The sequence below is a fragment of the Lycium ferocissimum genome, chromosome 5, assembly GCF_029784015.1.
Source record: "Lycium ferocissimum isolate CSIRO_LF1 chromosome 5, AGI_CSIRO_Lferr_CH_V1, whole genome shotgun sequence".
In the NCBI taxonomy this organism is placed as follows: Eukaryota; Viridiplantae; Streptophyta; class Magnoliopsida; order Solanales; family Solanaceae; genus Lycium; species Lycium ferocissimum.
Genome location: NC_081346.1, coordinates 67,061,471 through 67,073,349, shown reverse-complemented (window position 1 = coordinate 67,073,349; position 11,879 = coordinate 67,061,471). Strand labels below are relative to the sequence as shown.

Genomic DNA, 11,879 nt, shown 5'->3' with positions numbered 1-11,879 from the left:
AAAAGTTGAAGTTACGTTTGGACACGTATTTACCTTGAAAAAATTAGTAAAAATTTTATTACTGAAAAATAATTTTAATTTTTTGACCAATTTTTTATCTTCAAAAATTAATTATATTCAGTTCAATGTATAACCTACATATATTTTGAAACTTCTTCTTTGAAAAAAAAAAATCATTCTATGTCCAAACGGCTCCCAAGAATACTTAATCACACTCAATATTTATATAAAATCTATCTTAATTTATTATAGTTATGTGATTTTTGGTGTGTGGGGGAGCTAGAAATTGGTGGTTGTGATAGTTGAATCATGTATAGAGAAGAGAAGGAAAAAAGGAATTGGGGATTTGGTTTTAATTGAAGCACTGTTTAGTTTTTTACTACTTCTTGTAAGAGATATTGGGACTTCTGCTTTACTAGAATGCCCCTTGTCAATATGGAAATGTTACTCGAATTGGACTTAGAACATAGTTTTTGAAGTTTGAATTTGGAAAATGGTATTTGTAAGTTGAAGTTGTGTTTGGATATGTATTCAACTTGAAAAAAATTATAATATTATTAGTGAAAAATGATTTTACTGTTATGAAATATATTAATGTGGATGTCATATAGTTTCCCCCACTACTCTTCACCATTATGTCCCACCTTTCCCATATTCATAACTCTTGTAGAAGTAACTCACATTACTTCATGACCACTACTCCCACACTTTATTTCTATAACCCCAAATGTTATTACCCATTTTGATGACACACCCTTTGATGTTCTCAATGTATTCCCATAAATAGTAGGATTGAATGTAACGGTTGAACGCTTGAACAATACTTGAACGCATTTGGATGAATAAGAAATCTCTTCTCTCTTTATCTCTTTATTGTTCATGCTTTTATCTTTTGATATACTCTTTTAGGTTGATTTTACAACAATTAAATTTTTACCAGTTTTCATCTTCAATACTTAACTAAAAAGTTCAGTCCAATGTATATTCTAATAATATTTTGAAACGTCTTAATGTATACACCAAATGTGAAAAATGATTCATACAATGTATACACCAAATGTGAAAAATATTCATACTTAATGTTTACACCAAATCATATTTAATCGCTTTCTATGTCTCCAAAAGACACTTAATCCTACTCAATGTTGGTATAAAATACAATACAAATTTTCCTCTTAAGTCTTAACTATTGAGCTGATTGACTGATTCTGTAAGAATATGCACAAGAGAATGACAAAAGTAGTCCCCTCTGTTCAGGATAAGTTTAAAGTAATCCTTTAAATACTCCTAAATAATTTTGATTTTTCGTCAAATATTTTACAAACTCTATCCGTTAAATTTGAGCTGTGAATAACAATTTGTTTGGCAACACCCTCAATATTTGCTGTAAGTAGCCTTACTACTCGTTCGTTGACTCCCCTATATTTATGCCTTTTTTTTTTTTTTTTTTTTTTTTTATCATTGCAACAGATATACATTACATGTCACGTGGAAGAATTAGTAGTAATTAAATATAAAGTTACAAGGAGCCAAATGTCACAAATTAGAAGTTAATATCTAATCATTGGCAAATTTAATGAAAAGCAGGTCTTTTTCAAATTACATAAAACTATGGTTACCCAAAATTTTGACCACGATCTAGTAATCTTATAACGAAATAGTAGCAGTGTTAGAAGTAGTAGTGATGGTATTAATTATTACTCCCTCCGGATCAAAAAAAGAGTCCACTTAGTCATTTACACACCGCTTAAGAAAATACTAACTCCTAGATAAAAATAAATAATTTGACTAAACCACCCCTAATTAAATAGGTATTGGAATTTGATCATATAACACTTAATAGGGACAAATATGAAAAAATAAGGTTAATTCTTTCTTGATTTGCTAAGTGGACTCTTTTTTTTATCCAAGAAAAAAAGGCTAAGTGAACTCTTTTTTTGATCCGGAGGGAGTAGTAATCTAAGATTCTTTTACCCATCAGTTAATTCTAACATGTAATAGCAAGTTAACTACCATCTTTACCAGATTATCAATTAATATATATCAGTACTTAACACCAATTTCCGGCTTCTGACATCACAGTTCTAAGGGGAAAGTTTCTACTCAAACTACAAGAGCTTGTGTTGGGAAGAAACACATTCATAAATGTAAACTCAGGTTAAGAAAGCTTCCAATATGAACTCTGTGTAATTTTTTACTATATAAGAATGTTCTCCAATACAAGAAAAAGCAGTTAATCAAATGAATGTTATGAATAGCAGACATCAATTTACAAACAAATTGTAAGTGATGGCTAATCAACGGCATAGCTGACTACACAGCCCCTGGATCTGAGACGTATTTAGATTCGATAAAGAATATGATCTCGTCTTGTTACTGTTGGAGCACGTCAAGGTAAGCTGGTTACTTGTTTGCTCAGACTGCAATAACGAAATCAAATTCAACTCACCAAACCAAACACACCAAAACTTCCATAATAATAAATGAAAAATACAGCATGATTGCTTTGAAAAGATTTGTTTTCAGAAGTAGCTGCAACCTTTTCTTTTAATTAACTTCGAAGCCTAAGGGGTCGTTTGGCTGTTTAAAACCAGCATAACCAGTACCATGTTTCGTAGTATTAGTTGTTATGTATAAAATTTAAGACACCAAGTACGGTCTTTGGTTACCAGCTTACAATCCCGCATAACTCCTACATGTATAAGCGAGGAAAGAATTTAGGCATTATTTATGCATGGTAGAAGATGGATTAAATAATACATGCATAACTATATCCTCCATAACTCTTAACCAGCAAGCAAACGACCCCTAAGTGATTAAAATGCGAAAATCCTTAACCTGTTGTCAAGTAAACATTTATATAGAAGCTATAGTAAGTGCAACTTTACATCCCTACGGAAAATATCCACTCTCCTAACCTGAGTTCTGTAACTATAGAATTGGAAAATGAACGTCTCATGTCACGAGAGTGAAGGAGCTTTATTTAGATTCGTGGAACAGGAAATTCAGTAACTACTTACCATACAGGAAACAGGTTCTGTGTTGCAACTCCACCTTGAAGTGGGTAGACAGCTCATATAATGGCACCAAGGACAATGATCGTTTAAATCTATTCCACGGAAAAGCATGACCAAGCCAGCAGTAAACCTACACCAAGGATAATATAGATAATGGCTACAAAATATGGCATTCAAATACTAAGATAAAATCAAATTCAGAATCTTCTTTATCTAAATTACCATATTATTTAACCATCTTAAGTTTTTGCCACTAAATGCTGAGAAGCATCACATGTTTTATTCTAAATGACACATTTTGCATATCTGATACAAGGTAGTCATATGTATTCTAAGTTTATAGTTTAGAGGCTATAATTGTCAGAATCATGGAGATGGAAACATGAAGTAATTGATAACATTAGTAATGGGACCTACATCCTACAAATAACAAGTCACTTAGATTCTACAAGCTGGCAACAAATAAATGTTTCACTAAGTAGAGAGGTAATTAAGAAATATCACGAAAATAACTTAGTTTTATTTATCTATCTTTTGTACAACTTAGGAAAAACAAGGTACAGCACAAAGTAACTTACCCAATTATCAGAAGAATGAGAGAAATAACCCATAGGACCATCTGATACACCTTGAATTTAGGTTTAGCTGATGTTGAAGAATATGCGCTGGATGCATATCTCTGGCTCACCCAGCCAAACTGGGGCCGGATCAGAAATACGAAACCAAGCAGAAAACCAGACATAAATCCTCCAATATGAGCGAAGTTGTCAACATGCGGGAGAATTCCTACTGCAAGATTTATAACAATGATGACCATAAGGGTCAGCAAAACCGCAAGCTGCAGAGAAGGGGGAAAAAATACGTCAAAGGGCTTAATAAGATGATTTCTCAATCAAATGATCAGAAAGCCGACCGCTAATGGCAGGTGTGAACTGTGACGAGAGCTGTTTGATAGATACCTTATTGGCATATATAGTCCAATTGATTATGAGCTCAGAAAGCATGCTTCCCAGCAATCCAAAAAGTGCACCAGAAGCACCAACAGATATATTTGACTTAATAAATAGAGCTGAGAACAAGCTGCCACCAAGTCCAGCGATGATATAGAGCAGGCCAATGCGTACTGTGAAACACAATAAAGAAAAATAAGCAAACAGTAGTCCACTACTTCTGAATAACAGGTAAGAACACAAGATTAAGTTAAGAACCAGAGGTGGATCTAGCTCTTCACAGCAGGTTCAATCAAACCCACAGCATTCGGCTCAGACCATGTTAACATATATAAGCAATAAATTTAAATGGATATATATAAAAACTGCATTCCGCCACATAAACCTTTTAAGCGAAAAGGGGGAAAAAAAAAAAACAAGATGGAGACTTGAGCATCTAACAGGACAAGGCCGCCAGACAACTGTTTTTCAGAATAGTTAATTTTAAATCTCAAATGTGATTAATTGAAATGAATCCTCTTGTATAAATGAGCACCAAGGGACCAAAGGTTATGTATGTCATTTTTTTTTTGAATCGGTAATAGAGAAAATAGCACAGTTTGACAGATTTATATCAACACATACCAATCGAAGCACCTCTCTATTCAATTGGATTTATAAATTGTTCAAATGCACCTTTTACCGCCAACATTTTTACAGGAGAAGATAATCCTTTTACAAAATGAGGCAAGTAGAGGAAAGGATTTTCAGAAATGTGAGGATTTTTATTATAGAAAAAAGAAAGTGATGCATTTGTTTAGCCTCGAATACATGAAACTTTTGCAAAAACTTGTTATCAAAGAAAAGTAGAAAGCACAGGTCCAATAAATCTCTTGCACCAAACAAAATTGCAGGAGAAATAATATCACTTGGTTTCTTTTACCTATTTCCAACCTATTGGGGAAAAGGAGGAGCAGCAGGCGTGAGGCCATCAAGTGTCGTGCAGGAGATAAAGTTTTGAGACCAGATGGATCCATTTCAGCATTTTTCTGTTATTGTTGGAATAATTCAAAGATGAGGTGATGGAAACCATTGATTTTTCAGGATATGGGAGAACTCAGAAAGATTCGACGCCTCTTTAAGTGTCAATGTTCCCCAAAGAGAGGGAGCCCGGAGTACCAAGGATTATAAGCATATTAGTCTAGTGGGAAGCATCTATAGGATGTCTAAGGCGTTTTCCGAAAGACTGAAGAAGGTCTTGGATGAGAGAGTATCTAATTAGCAGAATGCTTTTGCGGAAGGGGAAAAATTCTAGATGCATCATAGGTGGCAAATGAAGTAGTTGATTCAAGAAGAAAGCAAGGGGAATCGAGGATCAAAATTGGATCTTGAGAAGGCCTATGATCACATAAACTGAGAATTTTTTTTGTTCATTATGCTGAAGATGGGCTTTTGATGTAAAATGAAGTTCAATCAACTTTTGCATTTCAACAGCCTAAGTATTCAGTACTAGTTAATGGCACACCATGTGGACTTTGTCGCTTCTTTGTTAGTTCAAGAGGAGTGAAACAGGGCAACACTCTATGCTTATGCCGTTCATACTAGTGATGGAAGAGCTGAGCAAGATGACCGATAGGAGTTACATGAGGAGGGTTTCTACCACAGTCGGTGGACTGTCACACCTTTTGTTTGCTGATGACATTTTAGTATTTTGTGATGCTAACAAAGATCAGTTGGCTTACTTGAGACCAGTGTTGACATGGTTCCGAGTGGTTAGAAAACGCGAGATTATCCCCGTCGGCAAGCGGGAGAAGATTGAGGTCTTAGCACATGTGTTAAATTGCAACGTTGGGGCTCTTCCTACTATCTACTTGGTTTATCACTTGGAGCATCCAGTAAGGACCAAACAACTTGGAACCCCGTGATAGAAAGGGTATAAAAGACGCTCGCATGTTAAGAGTACTCTGATGAACATTTTCCCACATATTTCAAATCCTTGTTCCATGCTTAGTACTATCGTATTACAAGAAAGCTGCAAATACTTCAGAGGGATTTCCTATAGGATGCCTCAAGTTGGGACAGGAAATTTCACTTGGTAAATGGGGAGGCGGTCACGATACAAAAGTGTTGCATTGGACTTCGTAATTTACGATTTGAGAGTTTTTAACAAGGCCTTATTGGATTAGTGGCTATGGAGATTCGAGGTAGAAGAGAATGCCCTTGGGAAGGGTGATCGCAGAGAAATATGGGATCTTGGGAGGGGAATGGAGGACAAAAAGTATCATACTTCCTTATGGGTGTAGATATTGGAGGAATATCTTAAAGGAGTGCGAAAAGTCTGATGGGAATGTATCATTCGGGTGGGTAATGGAAGCCATGTAAGTTTTCAGGGACATAAGTAGTGCAAAGAACAGTAACTTGGGAACTACGCTTCCAAACATGTACATAAATTCATGCTAACATTCATTCTAAAAGAAGATGTTAGTCCAACAGATATAAAAGAGCATTGCGAAGGTCACAGAATTTCATAGCTTGGCTGAATTGCTTAAAAAAAAAAAAGTACTTCACAGGTTAGCCATGATGAATTGAGATGGGGAGGGGGAATAATGGCATCTTCTCCGTTAAGTCCTGCTATGAGAAGCTTCAGAGTTGGCAGGAGCCAAATTTTCCTCATCTCTCGGTATGGATTCCTAGGGTGTGAGAAAGGTATGTTTTCTTTTGGTTAGATACAAGGTGATCTTGGCGGCTGACAATTTGAGGAAGAGAAAGATTACTTGTGTCAGTTGGTGCTTCATGTATAAAAACTAACAAGAAGACGAGAATGATCTCCTTTTACATTGTTGGATAGCGTATCATCTGTGGTAGGTAATACTGAGATGGTTTGGGACTTCAGTGGGTGATGTTACATGGTTAAAGAAGCATGTTTAGCTGGATTCTTGGAAGATGAAAGAAAAGATGAAAGGCATGGGATGTTGCTTTTTTAGCACTTATTTAGATGGTATGGAGAGAGAAAAATATGAGAGGTTTTGATTGAGTAGAGAAGGATTTTGTACACTTGAGGAGTAGTCTCTTATCCCTTAATTCTATTTGGTGCACCCACATGGTTCCTATATCTATAGAAGATTAATTATCATTCGCAGAAAACTATATTTTACAGGTTTTCTGTCTTTTGGTATACTTCTTATAAACGGACTGTTTTTGCCCTTCTTTTAATCAAATTTTATTACCTTCATTAAAAAGAAAAGTGAGGCGTAACATTATCAAGTCAGCAACATACTAAATCCAAGTACCCATTTCAATCTTTTATACTGATAAGTAGGTCTTAAATTATGCTTTCTCAAACTCTAATATCAGCTAAGAGAAGCACGAGCTCATAAATCTCGCGACTCCTAATGGAAAAAAAATCTAGTGAATAACAAATGAAATGAAAATTGTAGCAACTAAGCCTTAGCATCTGGAATCTTAGTACTTTTGGAAATGCAACATAACATCTATTGTGATTCTGCAACAAGAAAAAGTTTTTTCTAATCTCAGAAACAGATCTTTGATAGGAGCAACGTAGAACAAAACCCAAATGTAAATGCAGGTAAGAGCTCTGAATATTATAGGAGTATAAGAACAACATACCAAATCCAAACTCTCGCTCCAGCCGAATGCCAATCACTAAAAGACTCAGCATGTTGGCCAGTAAATGGAAAACTCCACCATGCAACCACATGCAAGTAAAAAGGCGCCACCCTTGATGTTCGTGGACCACCTTATCCACGTCTAAAGCACCCATCTTCTCTAGTCTAAATAAAAAGGAAAGAAAAAAGGCTTTTTACATGTGATTTTGATGTTTACCTATTCCAAAAATGCAGCGTACGTTTAAGCAAGAAAAATTGATTCACTAGCCTAGAAAATCAACACAAAAAAGAATGCCGTAAATTCATTCATCAACCTCAATGCAGTAAAAGATCAGCAAGTTTCAGTAATTTGATCAAATATTGAAGTGTATGACTAGTCAAATGTGCCGGCTCAAAGGTGGCATGACGATTATTGGATGTTCTAAAATTTTGATAAGGATGTTGAATGTGCTAAAATAGGATGAGTTGGAACCAATAATCACATGAAATGGAAGCTTTTCCAAAAGACCTATAATCTTTTCAATCCATGCTGTTTTAGCAAATCAGAAACACACCGGAAGCAAAATATTTGTATAGTCAATACAAATAAATTGGGTTAAGGTTTAATTGATATTAACACACTTACAATAATTCCGGTGTTTGAAACATTCTCAAAAAAATAACTCCGGCATTTGACATGAGTCATTTTAGTTTGTTTAAAGATTGCAGACAGTGTAGGGATAGGTATGAAATTTAAAGAATCTCTCATTTTAGAAGACCCTTGAATTGTCCTAAAAGATAAATTTAATGAGTAGCGGAATGAAATGGGCCCAAATAGAGAAAAATGGATATAGGGGATTCATATATCTTACACAACTAATTCGTGATTTAGGTTTCATATTATTGTCGTCAAAGTAGTGCTAGTCAAACAAAGGATAAAGTAAATATGGAACTATGGACACAGACATAATGAGTAACGAACTAACTTAAGCAACCTATATTAGAACCAACTTGTAATTATAAGAAAAAGTACTAACTAAATCGATTAGCTCACTTGATACAAAAGATGAATATTAGTATAGGAAGCCAGCAGATTCTAGGAGAACCAAAAAAAAAAAGGCTGAGGAATGCAAAACTGGACTTACTTCTCAACCAGGAAACGTCACTCAATTGCATAAAGGATCTCCATTATCATATACTCCCTCCATTTCAATTTCCTTGCCTTAGTTTGACTCGGCACAGAGTTTTAAGAAAATAAAGAAGACTTTTGAATCTTGTGGTCTTAATTATGCCATTTAGGATGTTGGGGGTAAAGAATTACTAAATATAGAAAGTGGCATTCTTTTTTTAACAGACTAAAACGGAAAGTAAGACAAAAAAAATTGAAACGAAGTCCTCCTATTTGTTTCTAAGAACTCATTTGATGCAGTTTAAACACCAGTATAAGGAGTCCTCCTATTTGTTGTTCACCACAAACCAATTAAATAAGAAGTCTTCCTCTCTTCTTTTTCTCCCTTTTCACAAACAAAATTAGTTTTATTTATCGATCAAAACAAAATTAGCTTGTGAATGCAAAGTTTTCATCTTCTGCAACAAACTGTTGCATTCAAGTAAAAGCTACCCCTTAAAATATGCCAAATCCAATCAACTCATGTCACCAAAGTGTAGCCTCACTGACTGTTCTCTCCCTACAAAAGCTACCTGGAAATACATTTTTTTCCTAAAGGGGTTATCGTGGTCTGGTGCTCACAAAATGATCTTCACACAAGAAAAAAAGACCTCCATATAAGGTGAAGAAATTTACCAAAAGATGCTGCATGTCTAACAAAGAGGACGAGCCAGTTGATTTGTTTTTGCTTTTTCTGCATTGGGGTCATCATTTTTTGTGCAATTTTCACTCTCTCTTGATACAGTATGAAGCTAGAAATGTAAGTGCAACCTATGGTACAAGATAAAGCTAAGTAAACTAAAGCACAAACTTTAATAAAAAGCTCCTCGTAGCTTGATTTGGATTCTCATAAAAGATAAGGATAAAAGAATGACTGAAAAAGCATGTGCAACTCTCTTTTGATCCGGCTTACTTTCTGCGCCTCCCGTGTGCCTAACTCAATCTGTACCAATAAGATCCTCTTCTCCAATTACCCAAGACAGAAAGATTCGGTAGTCAAATCTCAGACGAGAGCGATGATACCTCCCCCCCCCCCACCCCCCCACACACACACCCAAAACCCCCTTTTTCCTTCTCTACATAAGCTCATCTAAATAAGGCCTATCATAGAGCCCAGGCTATCGACAACTTGATCAAAAGGACACAACCATAATCAAATTGAGTTTTGTCTCTTCTTATTCAAGCTAATTTAAACAACTTAAGCTCGACCACACCTATAAGTGAATACAAGAAAAAAACTTCAACTTGTGATAAAAATTGATGCTTCCACAAGCTCCCCCGGCCCATCCATCCCTTAGGCCACCGTGCTGTCCCTCCACTAATTATTAATTAACCAGGCAACCTGCTAAAGCCCAAAAGTATAGGTACTGATAAACCTGCCCACCAACTTAAACCTGGAATCTAAAGTTTCTTTTTCTTTTTTGAAAAGGTTTTTCTCCTAGGCCTCAACCACTAAGACTCCCCATCATGGGCGGCGCCACAATGGTTGCTACAGGTTCAGCAGAACCCAATAACTTTAGCTCAAACCATGTGTTTTTGTTAAGAAATTCATTAAATATGTACAAAAAATCTAATTATGGTGCAGAACCCATAAACTAAAAATCCTGGCTCTGCCTCTGCTACGCCCCATGGGGCTTCTCTTAAAGAGATGAGCATGAATACACCATAAAGCTTTTAAAGATTTCACAAAACAAATACTGAAAATATCAACTTATAGAAAGCAAAAAAAAAAAAAAAAAAGGGGGGGATAAGAGAGATACGTACGTGTTAGAAGAAGGTCCAAGAAGAGGGTTTTCACTGAAAGGCTGAAAGGAAAACCTACCCAAGAATCCAGCAAAACAAGAAACCGAATTCTGTGGGCAGTTATTCACAAACATAGTCACCAAAAAAGTCACCACATTAACAATAACAAAAGTTGGTATCAACCATGGAAACCATTTCTTGAAATGCTTAATTTCTCTATAAACACCAGGTCCAGGTCCTCCTGTTTTTGTTGGCTCTACTGGATATATTGAGTTTGAGTTACCCCCTTTCTTTGAATGGACCTGGATTTGGATCTCTGGTTCTGCTGGAACACCTCCGCCCATCTCGCCGGAAAATCAAGACTTGCCGGAAAACCAAGAAATGGTCGCCGGAAAATCAAGAATTGGTCTCCGGAAAATCAAGAATTGGTGGCCGGAAAGTCAAGAATTGGTCGCCGGAAAATCAAGGATTGGTTGCAGGAAAGTTGAGAATTGGTCGCCGGAAAATCAAGAATTGGTTGCCGGAAAATCAAGAATTGGTTCTTGAAAGTTAAGTTTTTTTCTCTTCCTATCTTTGGGGAGATTGGTAAGGAGTTAAAGTGTCTAGGAAGAGAGGATAAAGTGTAAGGATTAAAAACAGGTTGATTGATATATACGAAGATGTTTTTGCTTTTGTTTGCCGACGAGCTCTACTTTCCTACACTCTTCTCCTTTTGTAGCCTTATTCCTCTTTTTTGTTTTGTTTTTTGTTTAAATTACAATAAATAAGATTACGGAAATCCAATAATGATTAAGGGTTGATTACACTAACTAATTTTATTATATGACTCAGTTTCGAATACATACAGGGTACAAATAACAATTTTAAATTTAAATACTTATACTCTTTATACTCCTTATACTGTAAAAGTTTACACTACTTATGAGGTGTAATAAAATAATTTATAGCCATATAAATATCACCTCTCTTTATAATTAGAAACAACTTAATTTTAAAATTTTGTTTTTATCCTTAAATGCTTTATAGCCATATAGATGTCTAAAATTTGTTTTAGACCTTTCAAAATTATTTATTTATTTCTTAAGCTTTATGCTAAATCAAATTGTGTCCCATAAATTGAGGCGGAGGGAGTAAAATATAATTATTAAAAATAAATTAAAATCAGAAGTTTTATTTATTTATTTTTATAAAAATTGATTTAAAAAAGGTATATACTTTTGTTGAATATCATTATATTTGCTGTGTAGACAAATTTTTGAGTGAAAACACCCACTTTCTTGCTGTGTAGATTTTGGTCAAATGCATTTTTTGACAGACCTATGCAATTGTACTTTTCCACGTGACATTAATTGTTTGTGAACTAATTGTAAGAGATTATAACAATTAATCTTCTGATTCAAAATTTTCATATTTTTGT

General features: G+C 35.1%; 1 protein-coding gene across 1 annotated transcript; it reads right to left on the bottom strand.

Annotated features, from left to right (window-relative positions):
• Positions 1-2,146: 2,146 nt before the first annotated feature.
• Positions 2,147-11,033, bottom strand: LOC132057136 (RHOMBOID-like protein 1). The gene is made up of 6 exons (XM_059449597.1): positions 10,484-11,033; positions 7,574-7,737; positions 3,977-4,140; positions 3,596-3,855; positions 3,021-3,147; positions 2,147-2,420 (listed from the first exon to the last, which is right to left on the bottom strand). The coding sequence occupies exons 1-6, from the start codon at positions 10,804-10,806 to the stop codon at positions 2,298-2,300; spliced, it is 1,161 nt and encodes a 386-aa protein (XP_059305580.1). The 5' UTR covers positions 10,807-11,033; the 3' UTR covers positions 2,147-2,297.
• Positions 11,034-11,879: the final 846 nt, after the last annotated feature.